Raw genomic sequence first — 26,188 nt, forward strand, 5'->3', positions numbered from 1 at the left:
ACACAGAGCACGAGAGAAATTCCATCAGCAATGCCTCCACCACATTCTCCGGAAGGCCATTGAGCAAAACCTAGTGTTCTTCTTGAAGCCAGTTCCGCAAGCATTCAGGCAAAACTCCTGCAAAATTAACTTTGATGGACGGGAACAGTGTCTAGGTGGCAGAAAAGTGTCTTCCCCTTTCTCAACTCTCAAATGTCCAACATTCTGGTGGGGGAAGGGGTGTGTGGGAGGGGGCAAAGCAAATACTTCAGACAGTCTGGAGCTCACCTTGAAGTGTGACAGCATTGATATTAATGACTGGGAGGATCTTGCTGTCAATCATTCAGAATTGCAACAACTTGTCCATCGAGCTGCATCATGCTTTGAGTCACAATGTCTTACCAATGAGACAGAGCTGTGGCAGCGAAGGAAAGAAAAGGAAGCAAAGCCTGCACCACCTCGGGATCCGTCTAGCCCCTGGAATGTCCAGTTCCCAAAGATCTACAGGTTGAGAATGGGTCTGTTCAGTCACATGAAGAAACCAAGGCAGAAAATCACGACCCTGAGCAAAGGTTATCCTCCAATCGAGGGACAGCCGACCACGATGATGATGAATGAACGGCTTTTTCCAATGGATGCAAAAACATCTTGCTTTCTCTCCATTCCTGTATTTTACTGTTATCTTCTATTTCAATGTTAAAATACCCCTCTTCATTGCACCCACCCTCTCAATATGTATTCCCAACTTTACACAGAGCAGCTTGTTCAGGGCTGCAGTCTAAATGGGGAGTCTCACTGGCGGGAGTGAGTTTCCCCAACTAGGATGAGAGATCAGCAACATTCTCAACCTTCTGGCCGTTAATTTTTACTGACTGACCTACAGGAGTGTGCCAGGAATTCCACACCCAAATCTCTGCATCTGCTGGGGAACCACACTCTGAGCTCAAACCCAGAAAGACCTTCTTGCTTCTTCAAGGGGCACGAGCTGTGTGAGAAAAAGAAACAAGCAAATCTTGTCCTTTTTCCCTGTGATGATGTAACATCAAGTGACAGACTCTCTGAGGGTGTCGTTTTTAAAATGATAATTGGCTTTATGTGGCTCTTATGTTCCTGGATCCTTTGACTTTATGGCCTTGGTAGGATTTTGATGCAAATTTTAATAAAATATTCCTTTAAGTTAAGTGTAGTTCACAGGAGTTTAAATCTGCCTCGCAGCCACAGGACCCAGCACGCTTCAGACAGTGAGTGTTCATCAAAAACAATCCTAATTAACATTCACACACAAGACATTAACGCAACCCCCATCGCTCTGATCAGGAGTTTCTCCACTCTCTTGTGGGTTTGACTGCAGCTCTGTTGGCAATCACTGGACAAGCAAAACTGGGAGAGGGACAAATATAAAGCCTTTGTCTCCCAGCCCAATCCAAGGGAACGAAAGTGCACAGAGTCTGTGAGAGCTGGGAATGAAATCGGGGAGAATGTTCCCACATTAAATTCAGGGCTGACCATTTTCAGAAAGTCTTCTGTGAGAAGGCTCCGTTTAGATCATTAACATGTACAATATAGTCAGCGTGTTTGCTTTGTTATTAATGTTACTGAAGTAAGTTCAAGCAAAATGAGATTTAATTTAAAAATTACATATTTGTTCACTTGCTATTTATAAATCATTGGCCTGATGATTTATAATTGGTCTTGTCTCACTAAAATGTTAATCAAATACCTTTCAGAAGACTAGACAGCCTCAGCTGAAGGCATTTGCAGGGTTACGATCATGTGATAGGGGCTTTCATTATTGTTCTGAGGGGTACGTTACCATAGGCTCGATATTGGGCACTAGGATTAAACACCTGATCATGGGGGACATGGGATCCACATACAGGAGAGATCAGTAATGCTGAGCCCTCAAGATGATCACAGATCAGTAATGCTGAGCCCTCAAGATGATCACAGATCAGTAATGCTGAGCCCTCAAGATGATCACAGATCAGTAACCCCGAGCCCTCAAGATGATCACAGATCAGTAACCCCGAGCCCTCAAGATGATCACAGATCAGTAACCCCGAGCCCTCAAGATGATCACAGATCAGTAATGCTGAGCCCTCAAGATGATCACATGTAGAATCCAAGATCATAACAACAGCTTTAAAGTTATTGCTAATCGTGAAATCTAGGTGTTTTGGCCTAATTCTTGTGTCACAATATTAAGAAACTAAGACAAAAGGTTTACTGGGGACTTGCCAGTCAGAGCAGTGTCCCTCTAACCTTCTATATCCCACTCTGAGCCTACACCTGGGTGTCAGATGCTCTACAATGAACACAATGATCCATAGCTACCGCTTTCTCAGTAAGTTAATGCATATACAGCATCGGCAGACACTGAGTACATTATTTTAGGTGGAGCCTGCGCGGTGAGAATTACACAGCCTGCCCAACTCACTGAGGAACCCCCAGATCCCAGACGCAGAGCTCTGCTTCTGAAACTCATTCACCACAATAGGCTTCACAAGATCACTTGCCCGTTTGAAAGATACCTTTGAAGTTCAGGTTAATGTTTTGAATATTTCTGTGACACTTTTATTACAATAATTCTTTTTTAGTTGCAATAATCAAAGTAATTTTTGCAAAAGACTTGAGAGGAACAAAGGCTTCTATGAGAGGGAGAGATACACAAAATAACAGGTTACATTTAAATGAACAAATGATTGAGAAAGATGGTTGCTGAGTGATGGACTAGAGGACTCACCGGAGTTACCACTGGCTGTGTGAGTTATACTGCACCTTCCGAGGGCAGAAACATTCGATAGAAGGTCTTTCATTGAACCATTTCTCTGTGTTTTTGACAGCAAAGTGCCTTTCTGCTCCCTAGAGGTGAAACGATCATTGGGATTTTCATCAATTGTGACAAAGAAATCTAAACAACAGGGGGAAGTGGCTGCATTGTTTTGTCAGCTTTGTTCATTCAACTGCAGAGTGAAAAGTTTTTGCATTTCAGGAGACGAGAGACCAGGAAGCCGACAGCAGCAATAAAGCGCCATCTGCTGTTCCTCACCAACACACCTCAGCCCCCAGAACAGCACCAAATCACCCAGTGATATCTCACACCCACTGACCCTGAGTGACCCAGTGATATCTCACACCCACTGACCCTGAGTGACCCAGTGATATCTCACACCCACTGACCCTGAGTGACCCAGTGATATCTCACACCCACTGACCCTGAGTGACCCAGTGATATCTCACACCCACTGACCCTGAGTGTCCCAGTGATATCTCACACCCACTGACCCTGAGTGACCCAGTGATAACTCACACCCACTGACCCTGAGTGACCCAGTGATATCTCACACCCACTGACCCTGGGTGACCCAGTGATATCTCACAACCACTGACCCTGAGTGACCCAGTGATATCTCACACCCACTGACCCTGAGTGACCCAGTGATATCTCACACCCACTGACCCTGAGTGACCCAGTGATATCTCACACCCACTGACCCTGAGTGACCCAGTGATATCTCGCACCCACTCACCCTGAGTGACCCAGTGATATCTCACACCCAATGACCCTGAGTGACCCAGTGATATCTCACACCCAATGACCCTGAGTGACCCAGTGATATCTCACACCCAATGATCCTGAGTGACCCAGTGATATCTCACGCCCACTGACCCTGAGTGACCCAGTGATATCTCACATCAGCTATGCCTGTCTCTTTATGGGGTATGTGGAACATTCCTTGTTCCAGTCCTACTCCGGCCCCCTCCCACAACTCTTTCTCCAGTACATCGATGATTACTTCGGTGCTGCTTCATGCTCTCATCTGAACCTGGAAAAATTTATTAATTTTGCTTCCAGTCTCCACCCCTCCATCATTTTCACATGGTCCATCTCTGACACTTCCCTTCCCTTCCTTGACCTCTCTGTCTCAATTTCTGGTGATAGACTGTCCACCAATATCCATTACAAGCCTACTGACTCCCACAGCTACATCGACTACAGCTCCTCACACCCCGCTTCCTGTAAGGACTCCATCCCATTCTCTCAGTTCCTTCGCCTCCGTCGCATCTGTTCTGATGATGCTACCTTCAAAAACAGTCCTCTGACATGTCTTCCTTCTTCCTTAACCGAGGTTTTCCACCCACGGTCGTTGACATGGCCCTCAACCGTGTCTGGCCCATCTCCCGCGCATCCGCCCTCACGCCTTCTCCTCCCTCCCAGAAACATGATAGGGTCCCCCTTGTCCTCACTTATCACCCCACCAGCCTCCGCATTCAAAGGATCATCCTCCGCCATTTCCGCCAACTCCAGCATGATGCCACCACCAAACACATCTTCCCTTCACCCCCCTGGCGGCATTCCGCAGGGATCGTTCCCTCCGGGACACCCTGGTCCACTCCTCCATCACCCCCTACTCCTCAACCCCCACCTACTGCACCTCCCCATGCATACGCAAAATATGCAACACCTGCCCCTTCACTTCCTCTCTCCTCACCGTCCAAGGGCCCAAACACTCCTTTCAAGTGAAGCAGCATTTCACCTGCATTTCCCCCAACTTAGTCTACTGCATTCGTTGCTCCCAATGCGGTTTCCTCTACATTGGAGAGACCAAACGCAGACTGGGTGAGCGCTTTGCAGAACACCTTCGGTCTGTCCGCAAGCATTACCTAGACCTCCCTGTCGCTTGCCATTTCAACACTCCACCCTGCTCTCATGCTCACATGTCTGTCCTTGGCTTGTTGCATTATTCCAGTGAAGCTCAACGCAAACTGGAGGAACAGCACCTCATCTTCCGACTAGGCACTTTACAGCCTTCGGGGCTGAATATTGAATTCAACAAATTTAGATCTTGAACTCCCTCCTCCATCCCCACCCCCTTTCGGTTTCTTCCCCCTCCCTTTTGTTTTTTCCAATAATTTATATAGATTTTTCTTTTCCCACCTATTTCCATTATTTTTAAATCTATACCTTTTATGCCCTTTTAGTCTTATTTCACCCCACCCCCACTAGAGCTATCTGTACCTTGTGTGTCCTGCCATCCATTCTTAATTAGCACATTCTTTTAGATAATATCACCACCTTCAACACCTCTTTGTTCTTTTGTCTGTGACAGCTTTGGATTATCTGCTCCTATCACTGCTTGCTTATCACTACAACCTCCCCCCACCCCCCCACCTTAAACCAGCTTATATTTCACTTAGTTCTGTTGAAGGGTCATGAGGACTCGAAACGTCAACTCTTTTCTTCTCCGCCGATGCTGCCAGACCTGCTGAGTTTTTCCAGGTATTTCTGTTTTCGATATCTCACACCCACCGGCCTTGAGTGACCCACTGATATCTCGCACCCACTGACCCTGAGTGACCCAGTGATATCTTGCACCCTCTGACCCTGAGTGACCCACTGATATCTCGCACCCACTGACCCTGAGTGACCCAGTGATATCTTGCACCCTCTGACCCTGAGTGACCCACTGATATCTCGCACCCACGGACCCTGAGTGACCCAGTGATATCTTGCACCCTCTGGCTGTGTGGCCTGGCTGAATGTGGAGGCAAAATTCAGGCAACTTTGCTGCTTTTGCCCCATTACCCACAACCACTTACACTGAGACTGCATGGATTGATTTCAACAGTCAGAAAGGAGGGAAATATATCCATTGAGAGATGGTGGATGAGGAAGACCATTCCAAACCCAAACTCATTCATCCATAAACAAACATCCAACCAATCATTGAATCCGTGTGGCTCCTGGTGCAGTAATGTCTCGATTTTAAAATTCCCACCCTTGTTGATAAAGGGCTGCACTGTCGGGGGGTCAGTACTGAGGGAGTGCTGCACTGTCAGAGGGTCAGTACTGAGGGAGTGCTGCACTGTCAGAGGGTCAGTACTGAGGGAGTACTGCACTGTCGGAGGGTCAGTACTGAGGGAGTGCTGCACTGTCAGAGGGTCAGTACTGAGGGAGTACTGCACTGTCGGAGGGTCAGTACTGAGGGAGTGCTGCACTGTCAGAGGGTCAGTACTGAGGGAGCACTGCACTGTCAGAGGGTCAGTACTGAGGGAGTGCTGCACTGTCAGAGGGTCAGTACTGAGGGAGTGCCGCACTGTCAGAGGGTCAGTACTGAGGGAGTGCCGCACTGTCAGAGGGTCAGTACTGAGGGAGTGCTGCACTGTCGGAGGGTCTGTACTGAGGGAGTGCTGCACTGTCAGAGGGTCAGTACTGAGGGAGTGCTGCACTGTCAGAGGGTCAGTACTGAGGGAGCACTGCACTGTCAGAGGGTCAGTACTGAGGGAGTGCTGCACTGTCAGAGGGTCAGTACTGAGGGAGTGCCGCACTGTCAGAGGGTCAGTACTGAGGGAGTGCCGCACTGTCAGAGGGTCAGTACTGAGGGAGTGCTGCACTGTCGGAGGGTCTGTACTGAGGGAGTGCTGCACTGTCAGAGGGTCAGTACTGAGGGAGTGCTGCACTGTCAGAGGGTCAGTACTGAGGGAGTGCCGCACTGTCGGAGGGTCAGTACTGAGGGAGTGCCGCACTGTCGGAGGGTCAGTACTGAGGGAGTGCCGCACTGTCGGAGGGTCAGTACTGAGGGAGTGCCGCACTGTTGGAATGTCAGTACTGAGGGTGTGTTGCACTGTCGGAGGGTCAGTACTGAGGGAGTGCCGCACTGTTGGAGGGTCAGTACTGAGGGAGTGCCGCAATGTCGGAGGGTCAGTGCTGAGGGAGTGCCACACTGTCTGAGGGTCAGTACTGAGGGAGTGTTGCACTATCGGAGGGTCAGTACTGAGGGAGTGCCGCACTGTCGGAGGGTCAGTACTGAGGGAGTGCTGCACTGTCGGAGGGTCAATACTGACGGAGTGCCGCACTGTCGGATGGTCAGTACTGAGGGAATGCCGCACTGCCAGAGAATCGGTACTGAGGGAGAACTGCACTGTCAGAGAATCAGCACTGAGGGAGTGCTGCACTGTTGGAGATGCCGTCTTTCTGATGAGACATTAAACTGAGGCCTCACCTGCTCTCTTAAGTGGGTATTAGCATTCCACAGCCACTAGCTGAGCAATCGCAGGGGGATGCTGCCCAGAGCTATGGCCAATATTTATTCATCAACATAAACAACAGATGGTCTGGTCGTTGTCACATTACTCTGGGATCTTGCTGTGCAGCAGTTGTCTGTCTTGTTTCCTGCCTTACACCGGAAGCTACATTTTACAATATTTTATTGGCTGTAAAGCGTTCGACATCCTGTGGTTGTGAAAGGTGCTATATAAATGTAAGTACTTTATTTTCGATCAGTGTTACTGTTATTTGTAACAATGCAAAGGTTGAAGAAATGTTTGAATTCCCTCTGGCGGGTTTTCTATTGGGATGCTCAGCTCTCCACATTGCTGTGGGTGTTTTGTGCAATAGCATGTATTTGTTTACTGCCCTCTGCCCCTGACAGATTCTGTACAAACTCTCAATACCCCGAGCCAAAGCATTTGATCAAAGTGATGGAAAGGATTTATTGTTGAGGGTGATAATCTGATTGAACTGGCTTGTTACTGGACTCTGGAGTCAAATCTCTTTTTCAAAGTGTTCCTCAAAAGACCAACTAGAAAATTCCATGTGGACCTTGAGGTAACTGTGACCCTCTGGGCACTGTTTAAGCAAAGAGCTATGGATTTGGACCCCTACAAAGCACTGGGACTCAAACTGCCAATTCCAAATCCATGCCAGAATATTTCATCTTAAATCTTTGCCTCGCATCTCTTTGTCCCAGTGCTGGAGACTTGCCAACCTGTGTCAGTCTGAGTCTGCATGGCTCAGAATGGTCCTCAGAGACCAGTCCAATCGGGAGAGCAATTGGCAATAGGGGAAAAACATTATCCAGTAAGCTTATGCTTTTTGCTGCCTTTTCACTGAAACTTGGTATAATCAGATAATTAGAAAGGACCGGTTTTCATGGCTGGAAGTCTCATTCTGTCCATCCAAACACTGACAGCTCGAGGGGGGAGAACCCTCGCTGTAACTAAACCCTGAATCTGGTCTTGATAAACAGATTTATGATTCTGTTACATGAAGAAAACAGGAAATCTTCCCTGAAGGTAAAATGCATGAACAAAATGAAGATTTAACATACATGTGATGGGTCCCACGATACAGCAACCACTCAATGTGATTTACCATCATTGAATTGTCATGGGAAACACTCTGCTACCTCTAATCCTGCCTCTGTTATCCTGGAAATAACAATAGGTTCTCCATATGGAAGAGGTGTGATTACCGATGGTTCTGCTGCAACCAGGCAGTGTGTTTGGAATTGAGAACAACTTCATCCTGTAATTAATGAATTCTCAATCCTCTGATAGGATCCATTATGTTTACATATATAAGATATAAGTGTCTGTGTGATTATGAGCATTAGTAACTCTATGCATGTGTTAGAGCATTTGTTTAAGTGTGTGTGAATGCGTCTGAGTGTGTGTGTGTGTGTCAATATGCTTGTGTGTCTGTAAATGCATGTTCGTGTGTGTCTGTGAGAAGGTGTGTTTGTTTGTGGCTGTAAATGCATGTTCGTGTGTGTCTGTGAGAATGCCTGTTTGTGTGTGTCTGTGAGAAGGTGTGTTTGTGTGTGGTTGTAAATGCATGTTCATGTGTGTATGTGAGAATTCCTGTTTGTGTGTGTCTGTGAGAAGGTGTGTTCGTGTGTGTCTGTGAGAAGGTGTGTTTGTGTGTGGCTGTAAATGCATGTTTGTGTGTGTATGTTAGAATTCCTGTTTGTGTGTGTCTGTGAGAAGGTGTGTTTGTGTGTGGCTGTAAATGCATGTTTGTGTATGTCTGTGAGAAGGTGTGTTTGTGTGTGTCTGTGAGAAGGTGTGTTTGTGTGTGTTTGTGAGAAGGTGTGTTTGTGTGTGTTTGTGAGAATGCCTGTTTGTGTGTGTCTGTGAGAAGGTGTGTTTGTGTGTGTATATGAGAAGGTGTGTTTGTGTGTGTCTGTGAGAATGCCTGTTTGTGTGTGGCTGTAAATGCATGTTCGTGTGTGTCTGTGAGAAGGTGTGTTCGTGTGTGTCTGTGAGAAGGTGTGTTTGTGTGTGGCTGTAAATGCATGTTTGTGTGTGTCTGTGAGAAGGTGTGTTTGTGTGTGTTTGTGAGAAGGTGTGTTTGTGTGTGTTTGTGAGGTGTGTTTGTGTGTGTATGTAAGAAGGTGTGTTTGTGTGTGTCTGTGAGAAGGTGTTTGTGTGTGGCTGTAAATGCATGTTCGTGTGTGTCTGAGAATGCCTGTTTGTGTGTGTCTGTGAGAAGGTGTGTTTGTGTGTGTCTGTGAGAAGGTGTGTTTGTGTGTGTCTGTGAGAATGCCTGTTTGTGTGTGTCTGTGAGAAGGTGTGTTTGTGTGTGTATATGAGAAGGTGTGTTTGTGTGTGTCTGTGAGAATGCCTGTTTGTGTGTGGCTGTAAATGCATGTTCGTGTGTGTCTGTGAGAATGCCTGTTTGTGTGTGTATATGAGAAGGTGTGTTTGTGTGTGTCTGTGAGAATGCCTGTTTGTGTGTGGCTGTAAATGCATGTTTGTGTGTGTCTGTGAGAATGCCTGTTTGTGTGTGTATGTGAGAAGGTGTGTTTGTGTGTGTCTGTGAGAATGCCTGTTTGTGTGTGTCTGTGAGAAGGTGTGTTTGTGTGTGTATGTGAGAAGGTGTGTTTGTGTGTGTCTGTGAGAATGCCTGTTTGTGTGTGGCTGTAAATGCAAGTTCATGTGTGTCTGTGAGAATGCCTGTTTGTGTGTGTCTGTGAGAAGGTGTGTTTGTGTGTGTCTGTGAGAAGGTGTGTTTGTGTGTGTATGTGAGAAGGTGTGTTTGTGTGTGTCTGTGAGAAGGTGTGTTTGTGTGTGTCTGTAAATGCCTGTACATATGTGTGTGCGTTAATGTGTGTGAGCCTGTCAGAACATTATACTTCTCCTCCTATTATCTTTCTAAACCCCCTTCCCTCCTGTAGGCTCCGGGAATTTAGATTGTTTCCAGTGATTGCTGGCCTGCATTCAGGAGATGTAGCTATAAAGATTAAATGTTAAAAGATTTAGGATTGAGAGCGGGAGGAACGCGTTTTACAGAGAGGCTGTGAGTCTGTGGAATCACTGCTGGAGTAAGTGATTAAAACAGAGACTATCTAAGAATGTGTTTGATAGATGGCTGAAGGAAAGGGGTAAAGGAATATAGGAACACAGTGAACAAGCTGCTCCTGTGGAGGAGAAACTCCAGCTCAGACTGCTTAGACTGAACAGCTCTTTTTGTGATTTCTGTATAAAAGTAAGAGTTGGGTAATTAATACTTGCTTATCCACCCCAGGTATGTTTAGGCTATCAGTCCCTGGCTCCTGATTCCTTCAACAGGATAGTTACTTCCAGGAGCAGGGAGGCACGCTGCCAATTCAATGAAAGGACAGTTTTCACCAGCAGGATTTTCAGCCCCTTTCATTTTAATTTGGAAGTATTTTCAGCAGCATTGACAACGATCTTTGAAAGTTAAATTTCCTGACAGGGTTTATTTATAGACATGCAGAGTGCGAGCTGGTTCACAGAGTGGATCTGAAGGAGCTCTTTTCTTCTTTAATGAGCTGAGAATTTTATGGTGTATTTTCTGATAAATCAGCCTGGGTGGAAACCTGTCAGCATGGCACTGGGCCCTGGTTGCTATGTGCAGATACTTTATTATTTTTTGTAATTTGATTATTACATTCTGTTTTAAAAGCGTCCATGAAATACAGTAACTGGCAGAAACCCCCCCAGCCGTTCCCAGGAAACCAACCTTCCCATCTGAAAATCAACCCGGAATATGAGAGCATTTACCCATCGGGGAAGACCAGACAGGCTGGGCCTCTTTTATCTAGAAAAGAGAAGGTTGAGGTATGGCCTGATAGAGACCTTTCAGATGAAGAAAGGGATCGATGGGGTAGACGTAGAGAAAATGTTTCCTCTGGCGATGGAGATCAGACCTAGGGGCTATAAATAGACAGTCTCTAATAAATCCAATGGGGAATTCAGGAGAAATTTCCTTTACCCAGGGAGTTGGGAGAATGCGGAACTCGCTACCAAGGGACTGGTTGAGGTGAATAGTACAGAGACATATAAGGGGGAACTGGATAAACACATGAGGATGAAAGGAATAGACGGAGATGAGGACAGGGTTAGATGAGGAAGGATGGGAGGTGTGGAGCATAAACAATGGTTGGCCTGTTGCTGTGCTGTGGGTTTTATGTAACAAACAGTCACTTGGTGGTACAGAATTTGAATATTGCTGAAAAGAGAGATGTTGCTGAAGATTTCCATCTCACACTCATCAGGACAAATACAAGAATGCCAAATTTCAAACAATCACAACAATTGATACTATAGGAGGAAAAGGCTGATTGGTTGGCAAGTTGACTCTGATTGGCCGAGACGTTGCCATGGAGAAAGCAACGAGGAACTATAACCAAGCATAAATGAACCATGTTACACGTTTGACTGATTATTTTAAATTGGTTGTTTTAAAAATAAATTAGTTATGAGTGCACTCAGGATTGTTAAGTAAGTGCTGCCCAGTCACACAGTCATGTCTAACAGTAGTTTTGTTTTGGGTTTTGTGAACGAGGGATGGGTGAGTATGGTCTGTACTCTGCCTATTACAGACAACTAAAGGAACATGCTGCCTGATTCGATCAGCTTAATCATTAGGACATACTCAGATAATTAGTCAAGCTCATAATGTGGCTCATTTATGCTTGCTAGAAGTGACAAAGGTTCATACCTAGGGACCTGTTTTTGAATTACCCAGGAGCTTGGGAAGCCTATAGATCCCCTTTGCTTTCTCCATGGCAATGCCTCAACCAATCAGAGTCAACGTGCTGACCAATCAGCATCCTTTTCTCCTGTGGTATGAATTGTTGTGATCGTTTGAAATTTGTCATTCTTGCGTTTGTCCTGATGAGTGCAGGATGAAAAGCTTCAGCAACGTGTCTCTGGGTCTTTTCAACAATATTCTCTGTAATACTTGCACCCAATTATCCTGTCCAAAGCCCAGCTACCCCCCCTTCTCATGCGTGAAGCTAGGACACTAAGGGAAAGGGTGGGAACTGAGAAGCTGTTACATTTTCTCCCACCGACCGACTGCAATGCTGCAGTTCATTTTGAATTAGAGAAGAATAAGAAAAAGATGGAGGTAAAAGGGAAAGAATATCTGCCCAAACCCCAGTGAGCTTCAGTGGGAGGAGCAGGAGATTGTTCTGGAATGCTTCAAATCCTTTTCTTTCTGCTGATTGTCTCCCTGGTTTTGTTGAATATCCCAAGCACGACTCTCAGTTGTTGCTGGGTCGGGTGCAAAATCTCTGGTGGTGTAAAAACAGGAAGAGGCCATTCAGCCCCTCAAATCCAATCCACCATTCATTCAGATCATGGCTGATCTATACCTCAACTCTATTTTCCCCACCTTTGCTCCATATCCCTCGGTAAAAAATTGATCTCAGTCTTGAAAGTTCCAGTTGTCCCCCAGCATCCACAAGGGGAGAGAGTTCCAGATTTCACTCCCCTTTGTGTGAAGAAGTGCTTCCTGACATCACCCCTGAATAGCTTGGCTTGAATTTTAAGGTTGTGCACCCACCCACCCTTAACCCCACCTCTGTTCTGAAGTTTCCTACCAGAGGAAGGTTTCTCTGTACCTACCGTACTGAACCCTTCTCTCATTTTAAACACCACCATCAGATCTTACCTCCAAACCCACCTCACAGTTCTCAGGGGGATAGTGGTGTGTTGCTGTGCATTTTGTAGGGAGTGTGTTCTTACCATCCTTTCCTGAAGACTGTTGGCGTGTAGTTCCCTGCATGCTTTGAGTTGGTACATGAGTTGAACTGTTGGCACTGTAGCCAAGGGCTACCTGACATTCAACCACCTCAGAGGTCACTAGCGGGCAGTCCTGATGGCCTGCTTTGTCTTCCTTAGCCCATTAAACCAATTGTAGAACCATTACAGGCTATTGGGTAACTCACTACAGAGCAACTATTAAACCTGGAGTCCTCCTGACCTAAATGGCTCAGTAAGACAACCGTACGCTTACCTATGTACAGAAAATCCTGCACTGTAATAATGATATTTTTCAAATAGACTGAAGTAAGGTTAATTAAATAAGAGAAATGAATTTCAAGCAATCATCAATTTATTTCCTGCATAGGTTAAAGGTCACCAACCAAACAATGCAAACTTGTGCCAGTGTTTTTTTGATTTGCAAGAAGGAGTAACTTTATTCTCTACCCGTTTTATTAGCAAGCGATGAATCATGAATGATATCCTTCATTAAGAAGCCAGAGAAATGGGTCTGGTATTAATATGTAGTCCTCAATCTGCAGAATGGTACATTATTACATTAATGATTGGTTTTGCATTGATGAAACGTGATTGGAGTTTGCTGCACAAAGTATAATTATTGAATTCCGTCTCTCTCATGACCACTTCATTAACTGAATTTGACACAGATGTTACTCAAATTTTATTGATTTCATGAAAGATAGAATGCAGAATTGCAAACCTAAATATAGGTTTATGCCATTGCAAAGGAATTTGGTTCAACCTTGTATAGTGGTTTATGGCAGGCCAAGGTTGAAATTTATTAACTCAACTGCAGATGTCTCAAAGTGTAAGTAATAAAAAATATCAATGTGAATGTAATACTTTATCCAGTGAACAGTGGAGGGAGTTACACTTGACCATTTCTGAGTGTTAAAGAACTTGTTCTGTATCCACTTCTTTATTGAGAAACCAGTGCTAGTGTCAATGCATCATAAAAGCTGCATTTGAGCCTCGGAGTTCCAGATTTTCACTCCCCTTTGTGTGGAGAAGTGTTTCGTGACATCACCCCTGAATAGCCTGGCTCTAACTTTAAGATTCGGCCCTTTTCAACCCCGGGTGGAAATAATTTCTCTCTATCTACCCCGTCAAATCCCTTAATCATTTTAAACACCTCAGTTAGATTACCCCTTAATGTCTAATTCTGAAGAGAATTCAGTTTGTCCTCATGACTTAACCCTTTAAGCACTGCTATTATTCTGGTGAATATACACTGCACCCCCTCCAAGGTCTATATGGTCCCTGGTAACCCACTGCTCATTTTAGTCATGCAAAGCCTGGCCACACCTATAACTGTTGTTTAATGTCCCTTTCCTACAGCTTGTATTCAGTCTGATTCTTTCTCTTTATCCTTTCATGGGATGTGGACATCGTTGGCAAGGCCAGCATTTGTTGCCCGTCCCTAATTGCCCTTGAACTGAGTGCCTTGCTATGTCATTTCAGAGGGCAGTTAAGAGTCAACCACATTGCTGTGGGTCTGGAGTCAGATGTAGGCCAGACCGGGTAAGGACGCCAGATTTCCTTCCCCAAAGGGACATTAGTGAACCAGATGGGTTTTTACAACAATCGATAGTAGTTTCATGGTCACCGTTACTGAGACTAGTTTTATATTCCAGATTAATTCATTGAGTTTATATTCCCCCAGCTGCCGTGGTGGGATTTGAGCCTGTGTCCCCAGAGCGTTAGCCTGTGTTGCTGGGTTACTAGTGTAGCAACCTTACCACTACATCACCATCTCACCCTGATTGAGAGTCCTCGGTAAGAAGGTTAAAACTAGGTCGCACTTGCACAGAAATTACAACATTTACACGGATCCTGGTGATGGGAACTTAAGCCTAACTTTTCTGTGGAGCTTGTTTGTCTACATTGGAACATAATAACTGGGGTATATTAAGTGTGAATGCAGTGCACCAGTAGGGGCAATAGCGAGTTGGCTGGAGTCATCTGCCCCAGCTCCTCACTCTCAGAACTTCTTACTTCTGCTGCTCCCTTCCTTCGTCCATCATTGTGCAGCCCCATCGGTAAACCCAGTCCAGCTGCTTCATCCTGAATGTGTGGGGTCGGGGGAGATGAGTGGGAAGGGGACTCTGGCACTTTTTGGGTGCAGTGAGACTCATGGCACTTGTTCTGATTCAGTTTGTTGCTGGTTCGCACAAAACAATTCAGATCAGTCATGAAGAAAATCGCTGGCAGACTCCAGTAACCCCAGTTAGGCCAATATCAGCTCTCCTTGGAGTGTGTTACAACTACATTTTCTGGATAAATCTGCAACAGGACATTACTGGAGTAAATAAAGGAAGCTTATGAAGGTTTGTCTTTTGCATATTGGGCAGGATTATGCAATTAGCGACGGGGGGGAGGTTTTGGCAGTTTTATCCTAGAAGAGGTGAGAACAATCAATGAAATTTGTGTGCATCCGATGTAAATCATTTACAAACAAATTACCTCACAAAAAACAAAATGCTGATGATTTTCTGATGGGATGGGAGGATAGTTTGGAGTAAAAACACTGGCATTTTCCATTGGGATGAATGTCCTGTGTCTGTGCTGTAAATACTGTGTGAAAATAACACCATTACGCTACACTTACACTGTAATTAAACTAAAAAGTTTGGGCCAATAAAGCAGAAAGGATAATTAAAAGCTGACAGCAAGTTTAAGAGTTTGATTCAGTCTTTGTATTCTCTTGATAATCAGAAACTCTCTTTGGAATTGTTGCTTTCGATGATTCCCTTGCCTCTTGGTGCTGTTCATTATTACTCTGTACATGTGACACCTGATCAGCCAGTGGATATATGAGGCCTGGGTTAGTGTGTTTCTTTATTTATCAATTATTCTCTTCTTTTGTTTCTTATTCATAGAACAAAGAAGTAAGATGTACGAGAGAGAAATGTCCAGTGCTGCCCAAAGACTGTGCTCTTGTTATCAAACAGCGAGGAGGTTGTTGTGAGAAATGCAAAGGTGCTTTAACATCCCTGCCTTTTGGCTGTGTTTCCATGTTTGATGGCTATTTCAGATTATGTGCGATTGTAGTTTCATTTTATTCTGTGCAGTTCTGACTCTTTCCATCGAAAGGTTTGTATTGACACAGCTCACAGCACACTGCAGACGCACACTGCATTCTTCCAGAATTCGCCACAGTCTGCTGAGCTTTGTCTCCCCCCCCGCCCACCTCTCCCCTACCCCCATCACCCACCAGTAATCACAGCATTAGTCAGCCTGGACTGATCACGACCCTCCCTCAACTTTTCACCAAGTGAGGAATCCATCCCCTCCCAGATCACTGACCGATATCAAGATCAAAATTTACCCTCTCACTTCTTCATGCTTTCCTAGACCCTTAGGGACACAAACCCTTGTCCTGAGTCCAGACCACCTGGTAGCTTGTCCCAATGGGCAGTCATTCTCCGAGTGTCAGCACTGTGTGCATAAAGCAAGCACTCATTACCCTGTCATGCACAAGTACACATGCGTGTGCCAGAATTCCCCTGGTTTTTATGCTATCTAGGGCCATATATTTAACCTCCAGCACACTGGGGAGCCTCAGACAGGAATATATTGAGAAGTGAAGGCCCCACCAGCCGGACTGAGACTGAGACGAGGGCAACATCTGCCTGTTCTTCCCCGAAGCTGAATGCTGCAGTCTTGTGAGGATCCTCAATGCGAGTTAGACCTCAGTACCCACTGGCCCCAAATGTCTTATACAATTGTTGGAAGCCAGATTCTTAACAAATATTTGCAGAGACAAAGGACCACCATGGACTGGGTGTCTCACCTCCTAGTTTATGTTTCACATTGTCAAACCAAGATTCCTCATACAGTAATTATTTACAAAATCAAAAGATGCTGAGTGAAATATTTTGAAACCAGATATATGTATCAGAGATTCAGTAAGACCAAATACATCTTTCACTTCCTGCTCCCCATGAGTCCACACCCTGAACCACATCTGCCTCTTTCATCATAGTGTACTTCTGAAAATATTCAGAGCATTTGCAACAAAAATCATGATACACAAAGGTCCTGAGAGATACCAGGTTAAAGAAAATCCTGAGAGACATCAGGTTAAAGTCCAGAAATTATCAGGAAGAGAAAAATATCATAGAATCATACAACACGGAAGGAGGCCATTCAGTCCATCATACTTTTGCCAGCTCTTAGTCCCACTCCCCCTGCTCTTCTGCAAATGTTTCCCCCTCAAATATTTATCCAATTCCCTTTTGGAAGTTTCTATTGAATCTGTTTCCACCACCCTTTCAGCCAACGCATTCTGGATCATTACAACTTGTGATATGAAAGGAAATTCTCATCTGCTCCTTTGGTTCTTTTGCAGATTATCTTAAAACGGTGTCCTTTGGTTATTGACCCTCGTGCACTAGAAACAGCTTCTCCTTAATAACTCCATGAAAACCTTTCATGAATTTGAAAGTTAAATCTCCTGTTAACTTCCTCTGCTCTAAGGAGAACAATCCCAGCTTCTCCAGTCTATTGACCTGGAGTCTCTCGTCCCTGGTCCCATTCTATAAAGATACAGCCCTATACAGCCTAACGATCAGGCCTATTCAAGCCTTCCCAGAAAATGTTCTATGTTATAGAGATGAGGGGGCTTCACAGAACAGTGATAAGACTTGTGCCAATAGTGGAAATGAGTCTCGTAGGCGGAATGGTCCCAGATTTGCACAAAGTGTGGTTGTGGGTGGGATAAATGGTGTTTTACTCGCAGGCCACAATGGCTTCACACTGATTCTCACACTGTATCATCCCAAACCCGCCACATTAGTCATGCGTTCCCAGGAAACACGCCGTTTCGATGGTGGGTGGGTTCTCATTCGCCTGCCACACCATCACCTCGCTGCTTCATCAAGCCGCTGCCATATTTAAAGTGCAGCCGCGCACACACCTATCAGGGTAAGTCACTCTTTTCATCACTCTCAACTCACTCTCACAAACCCAGCACACACCCACTGGGCCCTCACTCACTGCCAATGCAAGGGACATCACCATTCACTCTCTCACACTCACCTTCATTGTCCTCATCCCGTCCATGGGACCACTCACCACCCACACAGGCCAGGCATACTTATCTGGCCCAGTAGGCGTCCTGATACACTCTCTCCATCTCTATCCATTCAGGACAAGCTGGCTCACAACAACAGGGAGAGGTCGCAGACCGGTGGAGGAATGCCTGAAATCAAGGTCTTCACGAACTTTGAAAACAGCTGGCCGGCGATGACCGGGACCGGTCCTGTGCTGATGGTGAGGTCGGCGCTGCTCTACCAAGTGAGGATCCAACAGTGCAACATCCATCAGACAACCATTCCGTGAGTGATGTGTTCTCTTTCACAGGCCACTGCCATGCATTAATTATCCCCCCTTGCTTTCACAGGCACATGTGGGAAGCAGCCGACAGAGTCCATGACCCAGGGCCTCCAGTCAAGCTCCTAAGAAACCCCCGCAGAGGAATCTGAAGGCACCCTCCCTGAAGTCCCAGCACAGCGTCACCCACACCCCCCACCAGCACAGAGACACACACCTCGGTGGGACCTAGCTTTAGAGTAGCCTCGGGATCACAATCTGGTGAGCACATCACACTTTCTGATCCACAGCAGGTGGAGGCAGGGAATTCCCAGATGTCTGGCACTCAGAGGACGGCTGGAGGTCAGAAACCTGCTGAGTCTGAGTCAGATGAGGAGCCTCTGGACTTGGTCATACCTCAGTTGCTGGAGCTGCAAAGGCAGACTCGGGAACATCAGGAAAGGAAATCCGCTGCACTCCTCAGATTGCAAGGCACGATGGAGGAGTGCATCCACCGTCAGCCTGAGGTGATAGCGTTGGCATGCCAACGCACTGAGGTCAACACTGGTAGGATGGCTGCCGCCATTGGAGACCTGGTCCAGGATGTCACTCCTGCACTGGTGCGCGGGCTGAGCTCCATCGCTGATGCCACAGTTGGCCTCCAACAGTGTGTACGTGAGAGGGGTGCCGGGTAGCTCGATCTCACTCCAGCTTCCCCTTCTCCTCAAGGAGTCAGCCAGGGGCCCTCGGGCAGCCATAGGGAGGAGGATCAGCAGGTGCACACTCCTGGGGCCATCCATCCAGGTGACTCCAGGAGAGTCCAGCCCAACTGAATCCCCTCTTCCTGTGACCCCAGCAGCTCCAGCTTCACAGGCCAAGAAGGGTGCCATTGGCACACAGTGGGATCTCAAAAGCAACTGGGGCCCACCAGGTCTCAGCCTTCTAGAGGACGCCTGTCAAGGTCATCACAGACTGGGCGTAGCAGTCAGCAGGCTGCCTCCATCTCCGCTGTGGATGTCCGGGGAGCACCAAGACGTAGCGGCAGGGTTAGGAAAGTTAAGAAGATATAGCTGCACAGCCTGGGTACAGGTGTTAACCACATGTACACAATGTCTATGTGATCTAGGATTTTTGGCCTTCCCGCCATATTGTCCATTCATGCCTCTGAACAGGCCCCATACCAGACGGCACAGAAAATTCCACCCATAGAGTCTTCTAACTTATCAGTTATTAACAGCCCATCTAATTCTGAGGGGGGAAGGTTACACACCTAGTTCCACAATCACATTTAACAGGCAGTTTTGACATTCTCAAAACCGTTCTCCAATCAGCAAACCTGACAACATTAGAATCTGGGTTTCACTTGTTTGTTTCCTGCTGTCGGGATGGAGTTTGACAAGAGCGAGTCTGCAGTAAAAGGTTAAATGATGCTGAAATGAAACACAGGTTCAGCGCTGACATAGTGGCTGCTGCTCCCAGAACCTCAGCACAACCCAGACTCCACCTGTACAAAAAGAAGATCTTCTGACCAGGGAGACAATCAGAGGCTGAAGTGGTTGGTGGGGGATGGGGTGGGGTAGGATCATCGAAAGAAATACCTTGTGCACAGACTCAGAATTTACAAGAGGCACATTTTGCTCAGGACTGTGTGTCGATTTCAATGTAAGGCAAAGAGAGTCACAAAGGGACATGGCTCCAAGTTAGTAAAAGGTAATTCCAGGAGTAATGTCATCATTCCAGATTGAGTCCAAAAACCTCTGGAATAATTTAAAATGATCTACAAGAGAACCAGAGAAGAAATTGGGAGAATCGTTTTTTACACAGTGAGCCATTGTGATCTGGAAGGCGCTGCCTGAAAGGGCGGTGGAAGAAGATTCAATAATAACTTTCAAAAGGGGAATTGGATAAATACTTAAAGGGGAAAATATTTGCAGGGCGATGGGGAAGGAGCAGGAGGGAGTGAAACTAACTGACTAGCTCTTTCAAAGAGCCAGCACAGACACAATGGGCTGAATAGCCTCCTGTTCTGCATCGTTCCATTAAATGTTTGGTGGGGAGGGTGAGTTAGATCTGCATGAAGAAAGATGGACTGAATGTCCTTTCTCAATTGTAATTATCGTGCGATTTTCCTTCATGCTGCCTCTTTCTGACCCCTGTGTTTGCCTCCTGTCTCCATAAGAATGTGTGTTTGGCGGGAAGGTATACAACAGCTCAGCAACTTGGCTTGTGCCCTCCAAACCGTGCATAATGTGGGCATGTCAGGTACGTGTTCCTTCAGCACCACGTGCTTAATTAAGAGTTAAAGTGTTAAAATGGGTTGATTGGAATGTGAGCATTTACTGAAGTGTCTTTCTCATAGTGACACAGCAAAGTAAATATTCAGGAAGGGTATTCTCATTAGCATCTGGCATTGAGTGACCAAGTGTTGCTTTCTGGAATGGGTGCTCAATGCCTTGGTTATCTCCTTCCATTGACCCCAAAAAGTTTATTCTCAGGGACCTCCATAGCTCTGCTCCAACCACGACACCCCTACTCTGCATGACCACATTTCTACAGCTACATCTCTGTCCTGCAGATATTTCTGGGAAAAGAAAGTGGCGGGTTGCTCTAAAAGCAGCATTAATGCCTGGACCTTTAAGATGCTGCAACCCTTTAAATACTGCAGCAGCTCACTATTTATGGGTGAAACTAGATGATGCATTTAAGTGGAAGCTAGCACATGTGGGATAAAGGAATAGAAGGATAAGTTGATGGTTTAGATGTAGTAGGATGTGAGCAAGGTCATGTAGAGCAACAATATAAATACAGCCCTGTTTGGCTGAATGACTTGTGTCTGCGTTGTACACTCTGTATAATTCTATGAGTGGAAATTTATGCTGGTGGGATTATAGTCCCGCCGAAGTCAATGGACTTTTGAATGGCTCACCACATTTTACAGCCCTGCCCCCACCATGACAGGGCCGTAAAATTCTGCCTTGTGTCACTATTAGGGAAGGAATCCTGCCATCCTTACCCAGTCTGGGCCTATTTGCGTCTCCAGCTCCACACCAGCCTGGTTGACTCTTAACTGCCCCTTGAGGTGGCCCAGCAAACCACTCCGCTAAACAGCAACTGTACAAGGGGAAGGCCCACAACATTCTCAATGTTTTCATTACAACAGTGACTAAACTTCAATACTACCTCGTTGACTGTGAAGAGCGTTGGGGTGTTCTGAGGTTTTAAAAGGCACTATGTAAATGCAAGACTTTCTTTCCTTCCCTCCCTCATTCTAAGTTGAGTCTTTGAAGCGTTTTTACCATTGAAATAAAGTAAAGTCAATTTCAAAATCTCCCCCTGGAACATGAGGATCAATTACTGACATGGAGTTTAGCTAAATATTGATGACCATTTGTGGAAGTTTGAAGGCAACAGGAATTATTGAAACATCAAAGTTAAACATCAGCAGAAGTGTCTAGACGGAGGTATGTGATTACACAGGACACTGTGAAAATTGCTGATGTCTGCTTGAATTCCATTTCGTTTCCACACAAATATGTGTTCAGTTTGTTTAACGTTTTAAAGCCAGTCTTGTGTTTATACCTGTTGTGAGGATTTGTCCCCTACGTCTGTTGTGTGAGCAGTCAGAGCTAGCCATGTCGAACTTGTGCTGTGATCAGGAGCACATACGGACGCAGAGACACAATCGGTGAAAGTTTCTTTGCTGTGTAACCTGATCATAACAAGCGGTGTTTCATATCTTACCCACAGGAAGGTGTCATCACAGAATCAGAGATACTGTGTGTGGTCTACTGTAAAAACCCCATTGTCCAACAGGGCAGTTGTTGTCCGGTGTGTCAAGGTGAGCAAGCTTTCACTGGGACGATGAGAGATACACAAATAAACTTCCCCTCACCACCTCCCCTGCCAGGAGCCCAGTGAGACCTGCTGGGAGGGGGATGTTTGGTGTTGAGTGTAGATATGCTGATTATAGGTTAGGGAGAGGAGGGGGAGGGGAGGGAGGGAGGGAGGACAGCAGGCAGGAAGTGGGAGGGGGAGGGATGCAGGAGGGGGAGGAGGGTGGGGGAAAGGGGATGGGAGGGGGAAGGGTGCGAGGGGGAAGACGTTGAGGGAATGGGGAGGAGGAGGGGGAGCGAGGCAGGGGGTGGAGGAGCAGGGGAGGGGAGGAGGAGTGGGGGAGGGGGTGCGGCGGGGGGAGGAGGAGTGGGGGAGGGGGTGCGGCGGGGGAGGAGGAGTGGGGGAGGGGGTGCGGCGGGGGGAGGAGGAGTGGGGGAGGGGGAGTGGGGGAGGGGAGGGGGAGTGGGGGAGGGGAAGGAGGTGAGGAGAGGGCGACAAGGAGAAGAGGAGGGTAGGGAGGCAGTGGGGGAGGAGGGGTGCTCTCCTTGCAGCTCCGACCTTGAACATGATGTCATAACTGGAGGCGGGGCTGGTGGGATCACATGATCTGATGGAATTCTGTCCGCCATCTGATTGGGGGCGACACAGGTCAACGGCCTATCAGCAACTCACAAAGGATGCTCAGCTTGTGATTGGCTGTGTGAAATGGTGGGTGTGGGAGGGAGTTCCAGGCTGGGGATCAATCCCAGTGATGAACCAGTTTTACCCACTCACAGCCGCCCATGGTCCTGGGATCTGCAATGGTTTTCTCTCTCTGTTCCCTTTATACTCTGTGAGTTTGACCTGTGATTTATTTCAGGCTGTGAGTTTGCTGGTCATCACTACAGAGAGGGTGAAGCTTTCTACGCAGATGGCAGCAGGTGTATTAAATGTTCCTGCACTGTGAGTATAGACCGTGAGCCCCTTCCTCACCAGCCCCTGTGTTACTGAGTGTGGGGGAGATACTGCTTCAAAACAATTGCTATCATCAGTCAAAGGATCAGTGTTACAGGAAGTAAATGTGCCTCGTCCAGGACACATGGCACTGTACACTGCAATCCCCACCCCCACTCGATCCCCATCCCCCCTCGATCCCCATCCCCCCTCGATCCCCATCCCCCTCGATCCCCATCCCCCCTTGATCACCATCCCCACCGATCCCCATCCCCCTTGATCCCCACCCCCCCTCGATCCCCATCCCCCCTCGATTCCCATCCCCCTCGATCCCCATCCCCCCTCGATCCCACCCCGCCTCGATCCCACCCCGCCTCGATCCCCTTCCCCCCTCGATCCCCAATCCCCCTCAATCCCCATCCCCCCTCGATCCCCATCCCCCCTCGATCCCCATCCCCCTCGATCCCCATCCCCCTCGATCCCCATCCCCCTCGATCCCCATTCCCCCTCGATCCCCATCCTCCCTCGATCCCCATCCCCCCTCGATCCCCATTCCCCCTCGATCCCCATCCTCCCTCGATCCCCATCCCCCTCGATTCCCATCCCCATTCCCCCTCAACCCTCATTCCGCCTCAATATCCATTCCCCTCGATCCCTGTTCCCTTCAATCCCTACTCCCCTCGATCCCCAAACTCCTAATTCCCCGTTCACTGTGATTCCGATTTGCCATGTCCCAGGTGTGGAACACGTTCTCCGTTTATAGAAACTAGCCTGTGTATCATGTCACCATGGCTTGTGTCACTGTGGAACTTGCCAGCTTGCTCAGATGGTGGGTTGGATGGTGGGTTGGATGGTGGGTTGGATGGTGGGTTGGATGGTGGGTTGAATGGTGGGTTGGATGGTGAGTTGAATGGTGGGTTGGATGGTGGGTTGGATGGTGGGTTGGATGGCGAGTTGGATGGCGAGTTGGATGGCGGGTTGGATGGTGAGTTGGATTGTGGGTTGGATGGTGAGTTGGATGGTGATTTGGATGGTGGGTTGGATGGTGAGTTGGATGGTGGGTTGGATGGTGGGTTGGATGGTGGGTTGGATGGTGAGTTGGATGGTGGGTTGGATGGTGAGTTGGATGGTGAATTGGATGGTGCGTTGGATGGTGGGTTGAATGGTGGGTTGGATGGCGGGTTTGATGTTGAGTTGGATGGTGGGTTGGATGGTGAGTTGGATGGTGAGTTGGATGGTGAGTTGGATGGTGAGTTGGATGGTGGGTTGAATGGTGGGTTGGATGGTGGGTTGGATGGTGCGTTGGATGGTGAGTTGGATGGTGAGTTGGATGGTGAGTTGAATGGTGGGTTGGATGGTGGGTTGGATGGTGAGTTGATGGTGGGTTGGATGGTGAGTTGATGGTGGGTTGGATGGTGAGTTGGATGGTGGGTTGGATGGTGGGTTGGATGGTGAATTGGATGGCAAGTTGGATGGTGAGTTGGATGGTGAGTTGGATGGTGAGTTGATGGTGAGTTGGATGGTGAGTTGATGGCGGGTTGGATGGTGAGTTGGATGGTGAGTTGGATGGTGGATTGGATGGTGAGTTGGATGGTGTGTTGATGGTGTGTTGATGGTGAGTTGATGGTGAGTTGATGGTGGGTTGGATGGTGAGTTGATGGTGAGTTGGATGGTGAGTTGGATGGTGAGTTGGATGGTGAGTTGATGGTGAGTTGATGGTGAATTGGTTGGTGAGTTGATGGTGAGTTGGATGGTGAGTTGGATGGTGAGTTGATGGTGAGTTGATGGTGAGTTGGATGGTGAGTTGATGGTGAGTTGGATGGCGAGTTGGATGGTGAGTTGGATGGCGAGTTGGATGGTGAGTTGGATGGTGAGTTGATGGTGAGTTGATGGTGAGTTGGATGGTGAGTTGGATGGTGAGTTGGATGGTGAGTTGATGGTGAGTTGATGGTGAGTTGGATGATGAGTTGGATGGTGAGTTGGATGGTGGGTTGGATGGTGAGTTGGATGGTGGGTTGGATGGTGAGTTGGATGGTGAGTTGGATGGTGGGTTGGATGGTGAGTTGGATGGTGAGTTGGATGGTGAGTTGGATGGTGAGTTGATGGTGAGTTGGATGGTGAGTTGATGGTGAGCTGATGGTGGGTTGGATGGTGAGTTAGTGGTGAGTTGGATGGTGAGTTGGATGGTGCATTGGATGGTGAGTTGGATGGTGTGTTGATGGTGAGTTGATGGTGAGTTGGATGGTGAGTTGATGGTGGGTTGGATGGTGGGTTGGATGGTGAGTTGATGGTGAGTTGGATGGCGAGTTAGATGGCGAGTTGGATGGTGTGTTGATGGTGAGTTGGATGGCGAGTTGGATGGCGGGTTGGATGGCGGGTTGGATGGCGGGTTGGATGGCGGGTTGGAAGGCGGGTTGGATGGCGGGTTGGATGGCGAGTTGGATGGCGGGTTGGATGGCGGCTTGGATGGCGGGTTGGATGGCGGGTTGGATGGTGAGTTGATGGTGGGTTGGATGGCGAGTTGGATGGTGAGTTGGATGGTGAGTTGGATGGTGAGTTGGATGGTGAGTTGGATGGTGAGTTGATGGTGGGTTGGATGGTGAGTTGATGGTGGGTTGGATGGTGAGTTGGATGGTGGGTTGGATGGTGGGTTGGATGGTGAATTGGATGGCAAGTTGGATGGTGGGTTGGATGGTGAGTTGATGGCGAGTTGGATGGCGGGTTTGATGGCGGATTGGATGGCGGGTATGATGGTGGGTTGGATGGTGAGTTGATAGTGAGTTGGATGGTGGGTTGGATGGTGAGTTGGATGGTGCATTGGATGGTGAGTTGATGGTGAGTTGGATGGTGAGTTGGATGGTGAGTTGATGGTGAGTTGGATGGTGAGTTGGATGGTGCATTGGATGGTGAGTTGGATGGTGAGTTGATGGTGAGTTGGATGGTGAGTTGATGGTGAGTTGATGGTGAGTTGATGGTGGGTTGGATGGTGAGTTGGATGGTGAGTTGGATGGTGAGTTGATGGTGAGTTGGATGGCAAGTTGGATGGTGATTTGATGGTGAATTGAATGGTGCATTGGATGGTGGGTTGGATGGTGAGTTGGATGGTGTGTTGATGGTGAATTGGATGGTGCATTGGATGGTGGGTTGGATGGTGTGTTTATGGTGAGTTGATGGTGAGTTGATGGTGAGTTGGATGGTGCTTTGGATGGTGAGTTGATGGTGATTTGGGTGGTCGGTTTGATGGTGAGTTGGATGGTGAGTTGATGGTGAGTTGGATGGTAAGTTGGATGGTAAGTTGATGGCGAGATGG

The 26,188-nt window shown here is 47.4% G+C and overlaps 1 protein-coding gene across 2 annotated transcripts in view; it reads left to right on the forward strand.

Moving 5' to 3' along the window:
• The window catches only part of bmper (BMP binding endothelial regulator), a 101,330-nt gene that overhangs the window by 16,383 nt on the left and 58,759 nt on the right, over positions 1–26,188 (forward strand). The window contains exons 3-6 of one of the 2 annotated variants that reach the window (XM_078539807.1): positions 15,678–15,777; positions 20,291–20,373; positions 21,859–21,949; positions 22,805–22,887. In XM_078539807.1, the coding sequence (XP_078395933.1) occupies positions 15,678–15,777; positions 20,291–20,373; positions 21,859–21,949; positions 22,805–22,887 (357 nt within the window). The remainder of the gene's footprint in view (positions 1–15,677; positions 15,778–20,290; positions 20,374–21,858; positions 21,950–22,804; positions 22,888–26,188) is intronic. The other variant, XM_078539808.1, reaches the window with a different exon arrangement.

The sequence above is a fragment of the Cetorhinus maximus genome, chromosome 4, assembly GCF_964194155.1.
Source record: "Cetorhinus maximus chromosome 4, sCetMax3.hap1.1, whole genome shotgun sequence".
In the NCBI taxonomy this organism is placed as follows: Eukaryota; Metazoa; Chordata; class Chondrichthyes; order Lamniformes; family Cetorhinidae; genus Cetorhinus; species Cetorhinus maximus.